At 38.0% G+C, this 15303-nt stretch overlaps 1 protein-coding gene across 2 annotated transcripts in view; it reads left to right on the top strand.

The window, feature by feature from the left end:
* The first annotated feature begins 873 nt into the window (after nt 1–873).
* The window catches only part of LOC129779968 (protein spire), a 434695-nt gene continuing 420265 nt past the window's right edge, over nt 874–15303 (top strand). For both annotated transcript variants that reach the window (XM_055787780.1, XM_055787781.1), the window contains exon 1: nt 874–2595. In XM_055787780.1, coding sequence (XP_055643755.1) covers nt 2196–2595 — 400 coding nt within the window. In that variant the 5' untranslated portion in view covers nt 874–2195. The remainder of the gene's footprint in view (nt 2596–15303) is intronic.

Raw genomic sequence — 15303 nt, forward strand, 5'->3', positions numbered from 1 at the left:
GCGAAGATATACATACGTAAATATTACAAACCTGTCCAAACCTGTAATCATCGAAAAAATATTCTACTTTTCAGTCTGTTATAATTTTAGTAAAAACATTGAAAAATATTCGGCCGATTAATTCGAAAAACAGTATATTGAAATGCAAGAAACGGCATTTAAGTTTGGAAAACATGAGTTTCGAAAGATATAATTAAAGTTCTTCTTAATATGTCCGTTTTTTCCCAACTCCCCTACCTAAAAAAACACAAAAACTTGATAGCGTGAGTAAGTTCTTGTTGCCTTAACAAAACCCCAACAGAATGCAAACGATACTAAAGTGCTGTCGCCGGCCACTGAGATACTATGCGCACATAACCACTGTGTAACCACTAGTTTTCGTGCGTAACCACTGTGGTCTCGCCGGACACCAAAGTGTTAACACCGACCAAATCAAAGACGAAGTCCTACGTCAAAAATTTGTAGGTGCAGAATTTATTTTAAACCACCAAAAAATTCCAAGAAGACACATTCCATTGAAATTATATTCATTCCTTCCAACACTGTTTTCACTCGAATGCCTACGAATCTGTGGCGCACTCAGCATCTCCACCACCCACCGTTTCCCAGAAAAAAAACTCAAATGCGGCAGCCGGAGAGTGTGCAAGCGGGACAGAATGTAAACACCGGTCAGAACGTGACTGAAACAGCACCAAAACAAAACTGCTCGAATGAGCCCGATTCTCGATTCTTTTCCTTTTCCATGTGCCAGAGAGCGAGAGTGACCTCGACAAGCGGGAGATTTTTAGAGATCCCATCGCGGCGGGTTCGCTCTCTCCGGACGGTGAAGCTTTCGAGCAGTTGCTAGCGCTGTTAGTATACGGTTGGAGTTCGTGCGGTGCGCAGTGTGACTTTTTTGTTTGGTGTAACACCGTGAGTTTACACACTTCTTTTACGTTTGGAAGTTTTTGATGCGTGTCGCGTGTATTCAATTGCAGCCCCCGCGTTGTCGCGTCGTCGTAGCCGCAACCGCGCAAATTAGCAGCAGCAGTGCTTTCATCAGGCGTACAGGTTGCGTTTCATTCCAATTTTTGGTGTTCAAAAGTTAATGACCTGTTTTCTTGCCCCCTCGAAAATCCCACACCCGTTTTGCTGTGGGTTCTTTTTTCGGTGCTCTCGCGAGGTAGTGTTCACTTGCATAAATGCATTTTTACCCATATAGTAATTGCCGGTCCAGTGTTCGGAATGTGAGAGAAATAAACAAGCAGATTTTCGAAAGTGAATCGTATGTGTACCGGGGAACTGTCGTCTTTTAGTAATTGGACCCGTGCCGGTCAATCGTAAACACCAGTGATATCCTGGGAATTTAGTCAAGCGGTAGCGTCACAAACATTATGCTTGATTATAAGGAGTCTATTGGATTGCCTGTGCTTATCGCTTAACAGGTGGTTACTCGTAGTGATACAGTGGGTTTATTTTGGGATCAGTGTAAATTGTCTTGCGTGGATCGTAGCATTTAAATCCATCCGAAGCTAAATATTTTTGGTAATATTTTGACAAGTACATCGCGGTGTAGTGTATGAATCAGGGATCTAAGTGCGTTCGATATGCTAATGCTGCTGGTTTTCATAGAAGTGTGAGTCCTTGTACGTGTTGGTGTGAGAAATCGATTTCTCCGAAGTGTGTGCAAGTAGTAGAAGCTCGTAGTGTACGACGTGGAGAAGATCCGAGGATTTTATGGCAGCAGGCTGATGATTAGATGCACGAATGCTGATTGTCAAATGTGACAAATGGGAATGCCAGAGTTCAAAGTTCGATTGTATTTTTTTTGCCTATGTTGACAACACCGAAATTCCAGCATCTGTACCTGATCGTGAGGAAGTACGTACCACCGACGATGTGTAACTCGCTTTTGTGATAAGAAGAGTGTAGTGTTTATTTTTAATAGCATCGCAGAGCGCATTCAAGCAGTAGAGAAGAGATTATTTATCTGTAGTGTGTGATTCATATTGTTGTTTTCTGGTTTTGCATGCGATCCGATTTCGGTTGAGCGGTAGATCTCAGCTCGTTGTTACAATGCGTGCGAAATTTTGTCAAAGAAGGCATAATTGTCTGTGCAGTTTATACGAGGAAGAAATTTCGCTAGAATAACAGCTATCGCCAGTGCCAGTTTTCTTGGGTTTTCGAGTGCGATTACCAGCGAGATCCACTACGCGATGGCGGACAATTCGAACCGTGTAATTCCATCCTGCCCTCCACTGCCGAAGGATCTGACCAAAAAGCCCCCCACGCCAGCATCGTTGAAGCATAACAGTGATTCACCGGGGCGACCGACCGAGCGTGGGTCGACAATGTTGGTTCGTCCCAAGGGGGCAGATGCTCTGGGGGATTCCGGTGCTAATGCCCTGTCGGTCTCGCTAGAGGACATACTGAAGACATTCAATGCTCCGATTTCCGAGGACCAGGCCTGGGCATTGATTTACCAGAGCACGCGGATGTTCAAGGCCAAACTGCAGGAACCCGGCTGCCGGTGGCGGGACTTGCAGATGCCGGTTAAGACGAGGCACTTGAATGTGCACAAGGACGGATATTGTTTCGTGACGGTCGAGGACGAAGGTAAGATACTAGATGTTCCTCCGATGCAGTCCAAAAGATTGCACAATTTCGATTTTCAGGGACCATCTCTATAGAACCTTGAATTGTGACCACATTCTGATCGTTTCTCAATATTTTTATTTAATTTGCTAAATTGCTTTTCTATGAAAAATGAAGCGTGTTGATGCAATCCATGCGTTGATGCATCGACTGCGTTGACCTTCTTCGAACATCGAACGTGAAATGTATGCGGACATAATGGAGCAAAAGTTTTTGTGGATGCTCGAAACACAAAAAAAATGTTGCAAAAAATTTCTTTCTCTGTAGAGTCCTTGAAACTGTTACTTGTTCATTGCCTGATATTGAGAAATTATATTGAAAGAATTATGGAAATTCTTCCATTTCAGATTTCGATTTATTTTTGTGGTAACCTCGTGTCACTTTTCGGAATTAGAAAAGTGCTCATGTCTGTTCACATTTGAATTTTATCGGATAGTTGGGAAAGTAGTTTGGTTTGTTTTCTGCCATAAATGGAAAACGATTTTCATATAATGTGGTAATATGTTATGTTCACTGCTTGAAAATTAATTTTAAAAGTTTTTGAAAAATATTTGCTTGTTCTACTATTCAAAGGAGCTTCTTTGTCCTACAAGTCCTTCTTACATCGGCTCCATACTTATTAAAATTTATGTTTACCTTTTTCGGGAAATGACATTGAACGCTTCGGTTGAAGCCGTTCGAATGGCTCTAATGTCGTCAAAAAATTTCTTTTAATTTTGCCTTAGTTTTTGCGACAAGAGAAAAAAAATACAGTCACATCAGGTGATTACGGCGAATGGCTCAGGATATAGATGCGATTTCGTGTTGAAAATTGACACAAGATTAGTTGTTTACACAGAAAAATTAAACTCCCCACATTCATCTTATAACCCCAACATGTAATAATTTTGGGAAATTATTTTGAAAAAGGATAGTATATTGAGATTTTTTTAATTTTGAATTGCAGTTTGATTTTATTTATCTTTAATGAATTTTACATTTAAGGTGGGACCCCTTTCTGGAACGTCGGAAAATAATGAATTGTCGTGGATTTTTTTCGAATGTAACGAATAAAGTGAAGTGTTCCTGTATTTTGGTTAATGTATACTTGAAGATGTTTTTTCCTTTTTTTTTTTTTTTGAGTGCACGAAATATGATTATGACGCTGTTGACAGCTGGATGCGTAGATGCTATCTGAAAATCGGTACCTTACTGGTGGTATCGGTTCTGAAGGTGTCGTAGAACCCCGTTCCTTCAGGGGTTTTGAAAATTCAATAAATTGTCAAAACGGCGGCCATTTTTGAGATGTTTGAGATATCAAATAACGGCTATGTAACACCTGAGATAATTCATTTTTACATGCTGATAAAATATTTCAGCATAAATCGGTCGAGTAGATCCTGAGATATCGATACCACCAGTTGAAATAACATGGTTTCGAGAAAAACGCTTTTAAAATTCGTACCGCAATACTATATCCCTTGAGGTGACTTCATACTTTTCGCTGTAACTTTCCAACGAAATCAAATATCGAAAAAACCTTTTAGGACAATATTTCTGAGGACATAAGCTTCCCAGAAATGCAAAAACAAAAATTAATTTTTTTCGATTTTTCAGACCGGGGTCCCCCCTTAAGGAAAAAAATAATCAGGATGAAATTTAAGTAAAAAATTCCACTATCTTTTTTTTTTCCTATTTTAACCGAAAATCACGCGAATAATTTCACCGAATTGGTTTTATAGAAAAAGAAATAGGAAAGCCCTAGATATGACCGTTTAGTTGAAAAAAAAAACAAAATTGATATGCAACAAATTGTTGAACGTTATCCTTAACCAGTTTATTGTTGTTTTAAATATCTTTAGAAAATTATATGAGGCAGTTATATTTCTTTTTTGTTTGTTTTTATAGAGGCTTTAAACTTGAAAGTCAACTCAATTTTACAAACAGTGGCATTCTGCCATTTGCTACCGTCTTATGAAAACGGCTTGGCACGAATATATAGGGTTGGGGAAAAAGAAATGTCGTATTTCTGATCGAAATTTGACGCTTTATTTAACATACTTAAAATTATCCAATTTGAGTCAAATATGCGCCGTTTTGTTCGCAAACTTGTTGTCATTTAGAAGGCAACTTCATTATCTCCCCCTTATAAAACCCACCTTCCTTATTAGCAAAAAACTCAGACAGCCAGTTTTCGCAAGCCTCTTTTGAGGCCAACTTTGTATCACCAAGAGCGTTTTGCATGGACCGGAAGAGATGATAATCACTTGGAGCCAGGTCCGGACTATACGGTGGGTGCAAAAGGACATCCCATCCGAGCTCCCGTAGCTTCTGGCGGGTCATCAAAGATGTGTGAGGACGAGCGTTGTCCTGGTGGAAAACAACACCATTCCAATTGATCATTTCTGGCCGCTTCTGGTCAATCGCCTGCGCCTGGAGAGTTCACTATATCTATTTTTTTTCTTTTATGATTTTTTTCAATAGCTATTTTTGTTAAAAAAAACGCTAATTTTTATTCAAATGACTTTGTTTGGCATTTTTTCGAATTTGCGAAAACCGATACGTTTCAATTTAGAAAAAAACATTTTTATATGCTGAAAAAATCGGTCCACTAGATTCTGAGAAAAACGTATCATCAACAACGAACTGTTTTTGAGAAACCATCCATGCGCCCAGCTGCCAACAGCATAATAATCACTATATTGTCATGCAAATAATAAAATACCAACAATGACCCAACACTAGGGTGCCAATGAAAAGGGTCATCTCAAATTTCAAAAAGTTACCCCATAAAAATGTTCACCACCTCGAAAAAAACACCCTGTGCGAAATATCAGCTCAATCGGACTTAAGGGAGAGTGGTGCAAAGCGGTCAAAGTTTGAGTTTTTTAAAATCAAAAAATCACTCAAGGATTCAAAAAAAAAATTATGCTAAATGTCTCAAAATTGATTTTTCGGTTTTTAGGAAACTCAAATTTCAACGTCTGCGACACTAGTGAATGAAGTCCGATTGAGCTAATATTTTGCATTGGGTTTATTATCGTGCAAATCCACAATTCGCAGGAAGTTCCGAATGAAAAATCGAGATAACTATTTTTGCTGGCACCCAAAATTATATGTTTTGCCTCGTATCATGAATAACAATCGAAAATCCCAGAGTGTCGATTTTTGACAAAAAATGTTTTCCAGTTGATAGTAGATTTCGACGTTTCATGCAATTTTAAGACATTTGGCATAATTTTTTTTTTGGAAATCCTGATTTCCTTTTTCCCCCTTGAATCATTTTCGATTTTCAAAAAACTCAAACTTTGGTCGCTTTGCACCACTCTCGCTTAAGTCCAATTGAACTGATATTTTGCATAGGGTGTTTTTTCGAGTTAGTAAACATTTTGTATGAGGTAACTTTTTGAAATTTTAGGGTAGATTTTTTCCTATACATTCATTGGCACCCTACTAAACACCCAACTTTAATTCCAATATCTGGAAAAAATCACGAAAATTCCTTAATTTTCGACCTTCCAGAGTAGGGTCCCCCCTTAAGTGAAATAGACTCGAAATACTGTCCCAGAAACGATGAACGCACCCAGTTTTCAGTAGAAATGAAACAAAAATCAAATCAAATTCTATTAAATAAACTTTTAAAATAAAATTAGTACAAAAACTCAGTGTTTTTAATTTTTGCTATCTATCAATTATTTGCAAGCTAGCACACTTTCTTGTGAACATCCCTCTTTGAACATAATCCTGTAAGAAAAATCATAAGTACGTTATCACTCAAAAGTTTACCGTTCTCGAGACACAACAAATTTTATATTAGCATATACATTCGCATAAGGTAAATGATGTTGATTTGTCTAGTCGGAAATAAGATCATGGTTTGTCCATTTTTTTGAATGCTCTAATTCTGTGCACCTGTGTCAAATCAGGTATTCAAATGTTTCAAAACATATAAATAAAAATGGCTTTTTCATTATTTACAGTAGTTTTATATGATATTTTTACGGATTCACATGTTTTAAAGGTTTATACACTCCACCTTCTATAAGTGTCAATACGTCCCTCATTTGAGCTAACTTTAATCAATCACCGGATGATTATTTGGTTCGCATTCAGACCTTTTATGGACTATAACACTTACAAATGTTGTAAACATCATGCTTGCACACAATTTGTATCAGATTTATATATCTAAATCATGTAATTAATGCATCTCGATTACCTCAATGATGATGATAGCAAACTCAAGCAATGAGAAATGCAGCATCTATTTTAAAATTCGATTTTTTTCATTCAAAAACTGTGATTGTTCGGACAAACCATGATCAGAGGTGAACAAACCATGATAATAATTTCTCTATGAAGAAAATCGTCAAAAAACACAATAAATTGAACAATTTGAACGCTTTATGGTATTATAGCAACTAGAGACTTGGGGCTTTTCAACAAACCTAAACTCATCTTGATCACAAGTGATTTCTATAAAGAAAAATCGATTTGCATTTATCAGTTGCGTGAAAACACCCAAAATCGGACAATCAACACCATTTACCTTAGATAAATTTATGAGAAATATAGCTCTAAGACGATTAGGGTTAGGGAATTTACCTACTATGTCTAAAATACCAGTTTTGGATAATTCACAATTGTTGAACCGTCCAATCGATTTTTTATCTCGTACCAACAAAGGAAATGAAGAAATATTGTTTTTGGCGGTTTTCAGGTGTCGAGATACAAAGGAAAATAGCTTTTTATACGTTTTTTTGCAAGGCTGAGAAATGTTACATAACATATCAGGAGTTCAGAAATGACATTTTTTTTCGAGATATTTTATTATTTTTTTGGAGGCGGAAAATTTGCAACATGACATATCAAACATTCAGAGAAAGTATCGTTTTAAAGTTACTATCTGGTTACTGTCTAGTAACTTTGAAAAATCATAACTCCAAAACAAAAAACCAGAAGTGGGTTATATCTATGATATAACCGCAAGGTGGACGTAGGACTAACGTTGACTTATGGATCGGATTTGGATTCCTGGATTCCTAAAATAAGTAACAAACATATCAATCTTAGACAGGATTCCTTAATAAGTAACGAACATATCAATCTTAGACAGTTCATCTTTCGAATAAAATAATCATCGTAAATCGAATCGATTCCCCTTTTGAGTGTTAATAATTCTTTTCCGGCTAAACGAAGTGGTATGATGATTACTTTATTCGAAAGATGAACTGTCTAAGATTGATATGCTTGTTACTTATTTATTGCTAAGTCAACGTTAGTCCTACGTCCACCTTCCGTTTATATCAAGGATATAACCCACTTCTGGTTGTATGTTTTTGAGTTATGATTTTTCAAAGTTACAATCCTCGGAATTACCCAGCGCAAATAGTACCCACTCCCCAAGCCCCGACAGTTGGAATCGTCGTTGATCCGGGGCAGGATTATTGACACTTGAGAAAGAATGGATTCTTCCTCGGAATTACACAGTAAAAACCAGACCCCCTTCCCAACAATTCCAACTTCCCAATAACAACATCGTTTGCAGCATTCGTAAACAAATAATTTTATAACGCTGCTTTCATAAACGTGATTTCTTCGATGTGTAATATAATATCAACTTCGATAATATCCACTACGCTATATCCTATCGTGTTTTTCACTATCAAATCCATAGTCAATGGCACCCATCGGTATCGAATTATCATCGAATTATATCTCGGTTTTCGCTAAATGCTCCGTTCGGTTCAACTGCAGAAGAGAAATGAAATTGGAAAAGAAGATCATAATGCATAGGCGTCTGAGTGCAACCGTCCTCATCTCACATCTCGTTTTCGAAACTTTGAACTTACACCCAGAAAATGACAGAAATGAAAAACGTAGTCCTACGTCAAAAAATACTTAAATTTTTTTACAGGCGAAATGAATTTTTAACAGAAAAAACTAGCTGATTGGATTTAATTTGATATATCGAACATCAAAATCGGCCCAGTTGTTAAAAATTTATGATTTTTTTGAAAAAAGTCATTTTTAGAAAAAAGGAGAAAAATTGGATTTTGTTTTCGTAATTAATTCGTTTTTATAGTTTGCTCGGTAAAAGATAGAGGACGCTCTATTTTTTATATTTTTCCTTGAAAGACAATATTTTTTCATAGAATACTAACTCATTAGCTTCTATTTGATATATGTCGATCATCTCAATCAGTTCAGAAGTTCAAAATTTTTGGCGCGACCGATCTTCATTTTCTCAATTTTTTACCCCCAATATATGTTTCAGAAAGACGTAACCCCACCCCAACATGCAGGTATCAATCAATTGTACACAGTGGACCAATGAAGCTCCCGGAACTATTATTTACAATGACCATGGCCTACCAAAATCAGCAACTGAGAAAAAACCAGAGGCTTTAAGCATTTCAGTTTGGCAATACACTGGGTTTTTAAAAGCAGTAAACTATTGTTTAATGAAATGTGAAAAGTTCTCCTCACTTGAATCAACCAAGCTCGATTACGGTTTGAACATACATGATGGGTCAGTTATGTCTAGAATAACAACATGGGAAAATTGAACTTGATGTTGTTTTTTGAAATACTGGGAGCAAACAATGAGTTTTTTTGTGTTTTTTCGAAAGATTATGCATAAAAACATCGTTTTATGAAGAAGGGAGTGATCTGCCAGTCCTTTGCAGAATATAATTTTCCTTGTTTTTAGGCATTCGCTAACAAGGTGTACACGTGTTCTGTTAAACTTTTTAAATTTGTTTGGAATTAGTTCGTTCTTCCAAACTTGAAATGAGTGCATTAGCCCTACTGAAAGTGTGACATAAAATTATTGTACTTGCACCGATTCATTTATTAGAGACTAGCTGACCTGGCGAACTTCGTCCCGCCCAAAATTTGTTTTTATTATCAATACTCTCAAACATTCACGTTTCATTACTAAGCGCAAGTTCATGAGTCCAATCGCAGAACTGTTCATTGATTGATCTTCTAATCGACCCCGTTGAATTTACCTTTAACTAAAAAATTCCTAGTACTTCTACCAAAACTCGTCATCATAATATCAGATTATTTTCAGACACAATTCTCGTTCAAGATTTTTCAACCAGTTGCAAATAACATGTTTCTCCGGTACATGGAATGCTTGATACAGAAAACATGATATAATAAAGACAGACCCCTCCCCTCTGAGTGTGTTTATTCACCATAGAAACGTTTTGTGCTCCCTAAAATCTTCACATGCCAAATTTGGCTCCATTGGCTTGATTAGTTTTCGAGTTAGGCAGAAATTTGTTTTTCATTTGTATGACAGCCCATCCTTAGAGAGGGGGAAGGAGTGTTGAACCACCATAGAAACATTTATTGCATCCTAAAACCTCCACATGCCAAATTTGGTTTCGTTTGCTTGATTAGTTTTCGAGTTATGCAGAAATTTGTCTTTCATTTGTATGGCACCTCCCCTCTAGAGGGGAGGGTGGAGTGTCTAAGCACCGTGAAAGCATTCATTGTGCCCTAAAACCTCCATATATCTAATTTGGTTTCGTTTGCTTGATTAATTCTCGACTAATGCAGAAATTTGTGTTTCATTTGTTTCCTTCAATTATGTCATTCTAACCCTTACTACAAGAACAATGATTTCGTTAATAATTACTCGACTGATTACTTGAGAAACTGTTAGTTTTTATTACAAATCCAAATCGCAGGTATCAAGTTTTCCTTTTCGAGGTTCAAATATAAATTGCAAGACTAGGTTCAAAATGCTAGAGTCCCAATTCGGAAAACTTCCGTGATTTCCGTGTATTCCAATGGAAAAGCATGACGTGCGACTAGGCACAAGTATTAAGTCCGATCCGAATCTGATAAGACCTTATCAGGTGACCCTTCAATATATTCAATCTTCAAATGCATTTGATTTTCGAGTTTTTGCTCCGTTGAACAGAGGAGACTTTTCAGGTTACCGTTCAGCTGCTACGAAATGCATTTGATGTTCGAGTTTTCGTTTCAACGAGTAATTGGGTCCACGCTTACAAAATTAATTCACTTACCAGAGTTATGATCCTTTTGCAGAGACCTTTTCAGGTCACCCTTTAATATCTTCACGGCTACGAAATGCATTTGGTTTTCAAGTTTTCGTTTCGTCAAGTGATCTCTAGTTTGCGTTAGCATAATCACATCACTTACCACAGTGAATCCTGATTATTACCCCTTCCCACTAACAAACTATCCCTTCCATGATAAACGCTAGGGAACCACGCTATAGAGGCGACCCTTCTGGCCTTCGGGCGGCGAATATCATACTAACATTCCTACCCTTCCCCTGGTGACTGTAAGGACGTGGCCGGCGTCGTTATTGATCATTGAAAGCTCGAATCACCGAAAATTGCACAACGAGAATGATTTGCTAGTCCCAAGCGTCATTCTGTGTGTTCTTTGTACAATTTGGTTGGTTCAGGTCAATCACGGAGAGCAACTACGAATTGTACAGTCTACCCAAGCTCAAGCTCAATGCAGAAATTTGTGTTTCTTTGTATGGCAGCTCCCCTAAGAGAGGGAGGGGGAGTATCTAACCACAATAGAATCTTTTATTGCACCCTATAACCTCCACATGCCAAATTTGGTTTGGTTTCTTGATTAATTGTCGAGTAATGCAGAAATTTGTGTTTCATTTGTATGACAGCTCCCCCTTAGAGAGGGGGTGGAGTGCTTAACCACCGTGAAAACATTTATTGCGCCTTAACACCTCCATATATTTAATCAGGTTTCGTTTGCTTGATTAATTCTCGAGTAATGCAGAAAGTTGTGTTTTATTGGTTTGGCAGCCTCCCCTTAGAGAGGAGGGCGGAGTGTCTAACCACCGTGAAAACATTTATTGCGCCCCAAAACCTCCACATGCCAAATTTGGTTACGTTTGCTTGATTCATTCTCGAGTAATGCAGAAATTTGCGTTTAATTTGTATGGCAGACCCCCCTCTCTAAGAGAAGGGGGAGGAGTATCTAACCACCATAGAACCTCCACATGCCAAATTTGGTTACGTTTGCTTGATTAATTCTCGAGTAATGCAGATATTTGTGTTTCATTTATATTGTAGAATCAACATGTGACAATTGAGCTTGATGTTGTTTTTTGAAAAGCTGGGAACAAACAATGAGTTTTTTGTTGTGGTTTTCTGGTAGATCATGCATAAAAACATCGTTTAATGAAAAAAAGTGAAAATTGTCAAACAGTAACATGGGACAACAATGCGAAGAACGGCAGATTTCGTGATTTATTGTTTATGGAAATGCGGATATCTTTCTGCTATTAAACAACAACCTCGAAGCGTGTTTTTTTTTTGGAAAATGTCTAATTTCACCGATCGACAATAGTTTAATATGGTGATTGAAACGAGCAAACTCATATACAGATAGCCTACTTTCGTTGTGAAACGGCCCGCAAAATTGATTTGTCCGCGAAAGCCGACTGTTTTTTTTCATTGACTGTTTGTTTGTACATTAACTGCTCTATTAGTTGCATTTTCACACTTTTCACACTTTTTTTCCGTCCCCCAAACAAAATACGATTGTTTGTGGAAACAAGGAGGTGATGGAGATGCTGACAATCTGTTTTCTTTCACTCCATTCCTTTCGTGAGGATTCCTCAACGGAAAGTTAATCATAGACCTTCTTTTTAAGAAAATGAGCTCCAGCTGTCTGATTAAAATATGCTGTTCGACAAAGTTTTTGGACAGTCGATGAACATTCTAGGTTCCTACTCAAAAATACATAAAACGACTTCTTTTATTGGCAGAAGTTATCCATGGATCAAGAGTTGTAATCAGCACTGGCTATTTGCATTTCCGAATTCGGGCTCCTGATTAGCGAATATCTAAGACGGACATCATCAACTTTTTCTACAACTTTTTGCACACATTGAGGGCAAACCACGAATGAAACTGTGATGTCATACTTTCGCCGCAAATCTGAGTCATCCACGCGTTGTTCGATCCATTGCGGGTTTGCCTATCACGCATGGTATGACATAACTAGCGATGGGAAAATGATCAGTGCTCTCAGCTGCAGTTCCGATGAAATAATGCCTTACATATAAGCAAGCAAGCAGCGGGAGAAGAAATGAAACAATAATGACGGGTATGTTTTGAAGCTAACTAAATTTTTGAATTACCCATTATTACACACCGGCCGACACGCATTGCCTGATGCAAGGCTTGGTTAGGTGACCAAACGGAACGCAATTGCCGCGTCCCGGCTGCGTGTGGGTCTCTATCGTGGGGGTTCAAGGTGTATTTTATTACCCCGTCAGGATGCTGTGGCTGGGTGAACGTTCAAATCGTTCCCAAAAAATGGTTGGTTCATTGCGACCGGCAATAGAATCCACAATGATTAACGTCTTCAGTGGTTTATTGTTTAATTGGAGGTGGTTTTTCAAGCATGAAATCTGTCCGATGAGGGGTTTATACGGGTTGTACCAATTTGTTGGGAGTTTGGTGCTAGAGCGGAACTAGGGCAATAGTGAGCGAACGCCAGATCGAGGAAGAATCTAATCGCAGGCTGAATCTGATTTCGGAAGCGCGAAAAGTTGTGATGACGAGTAATTAAACACCTCCGGCTGCAAGAAAGCCGTTATAGAACGAAATACTATAAATATTAATCTGAAATTTTCTATAGCTGTCAGCTACTTAACACAATTCTCTGGATGCAAACGGATGCGACTGTATTGGTAGGGGCTAAATTTTAAGAGCACAACGATCCACGATGAAACCAAGAAATGACTTTCATTTTTGGCTCATTTTTCTTTCCACCAAAACTAGACATTACGCTCGTCCGGCACGATCCTCTTGTTTTCTTAGCCGTCGGACAACAAGATCACGCTTATGTACTCGTATGGACCATGTTATCTACCAACCGGCAAAAGCCGCACACCTTCGCACCTAATGCGTGCTGCTGCGGGGAAGTTTCATCAAGTGGCTTTGTCGGAAGTATTAACCTTCACGAATATCCCACTTGAAGACCATACATCTCAGCCCTTTCATAACTTTTAATCATCGCCTCCCGCACAGGCAGCCGTCGAGTAGAGCACTTAGGAGAAAAGTCGGGTTTGGAAGAGAAAAAAAACCTGCATTAATGAATGATCAGGCGATCAGCAACACACACGCTGTAATCTCATCATGTTGCCGCGAAAGGGAGGAAATTCGACGCTTGGAAACGAACAGCACTTTTAGTAGCTAACCAAGCGGTAATTGAAGGAAGTTATTAAATTCAAATATGCCACTGGCTTAATCCATAGTCCAACAAACCGGCTGGCTGGGAGAAGACACTACCCTCAATGGGCTTAGTAAAGAAACGAGTGCGGATAGAGAAAACAAACAAACCGCTGGCCGACAGTTTTCTTTTCAGAGAAGATTTCGAGGTTGATCAGGAGATTGGATTTTGTTTTCGGGCAGGCCAAAGGTAGACACCGCGCGCAATGTTCATTCGGGAAATTGGGTTGAGAACAAGTTGTTGTTTTTATGATTCGAGTGCGCGGCAAAAGCATCGGCATCTTCATCGCTCAACAGCATCTTAAAATGTTTGTACTCTCAATCCATAAGCGTGAAAAGCTCTTGACTTAGCGGTTTGCTACAAGTGTTGATGGACACTTGAAATGAAACTTGAATATCATTCTGTTATGAGATTCTTTATTTCGAGTAGTTTTACGCCAAACCGAAACTCATTCTAAGTAGGTAGGTATAATGAGTCTGCATCTTCGTTATCAAGAATTGAAAGAAGGTGCGAGGCGATATCGAATCTGAAAAATATAGTTGAGATGATTGAACGTTTTAAGCATTTCAGAAGAAAGACTATAACTCTAACTCTTACGCCGGATTGGTGACATTGTATGATTTACCACCTGTTAACAATAAGATAAAAATTTACACGATTAAATTCGGCTCTATTACAGCTCATTATCGTAGCTCAAATAAAATAAAACGCATGAGACAAAAAAAATCTCTCTTCATTTGTCTCTCTCAGTAACTTTAATCCATTCCAAAATCTCAATTCGCTGAGAACAGTATGAGTGAAAGAAATATTGGCAAGCGGATATTCCAAAGACTTTCTAGACCGTCAGTTCATGAACAGAAGGCCATTATTGGAGGAGTGTTGGAAAAAGTGTTTTTTATAAATTGTTGATAAAACACGTGTCAAGGACACGATCGCATCGTTGACGTAATTAACACTAGATTTTGAGTTTCAATTAGGAAAGCTGTTATGTATATAATGGTTTCTTAAAATGTTCTGACTTTTTAGACAACATATAACTGTGTTTATTAATAATTGTAGTTACCCCCCCCTCCTTCATCTCCGGAGATATATATGTATTATACCTATATAGCCCAAAAGCAGTCATTTTATTATTTAAAATTCCTCAAGTAGTCAAAAATCTACAGTAGTAATTATTATTCGAATCTTTATGCAGTTATACTTGTTCTTACAAGTTGTTTTTGTTATTTCTTTTGAGGCCTAAATGCAGGAAATGAATGTCGAATGAAAATGATTTATTGGAAAAGTAAACGAACATAAGTGAAGAGTGCTTCGATGTACTGTAGAATCAGATGCAACAAATTCTGACCTACCATGTGGAGATGTGGCAGATTGTGTTCAAACTGGAACATCTGACACTGAAGATAACGAAGAAGAGTCGATCACCAATGA

Source organism: Toxorhynchites rutilus, chromosome 3 (assembly GCF_029784135.1).
Source record: "Toxorhynchites rutilus septentrionalis strain SRP chromosome 3, ASM2978413v1, whole genome shotgun sequence".
NCBI classification, from domain to species: Eukaryota; Metazoa; Arthropoda; class Insecta; order Diptera; family Culicidae; genus Toxorhynchites; species Toxorhynchites rutilus.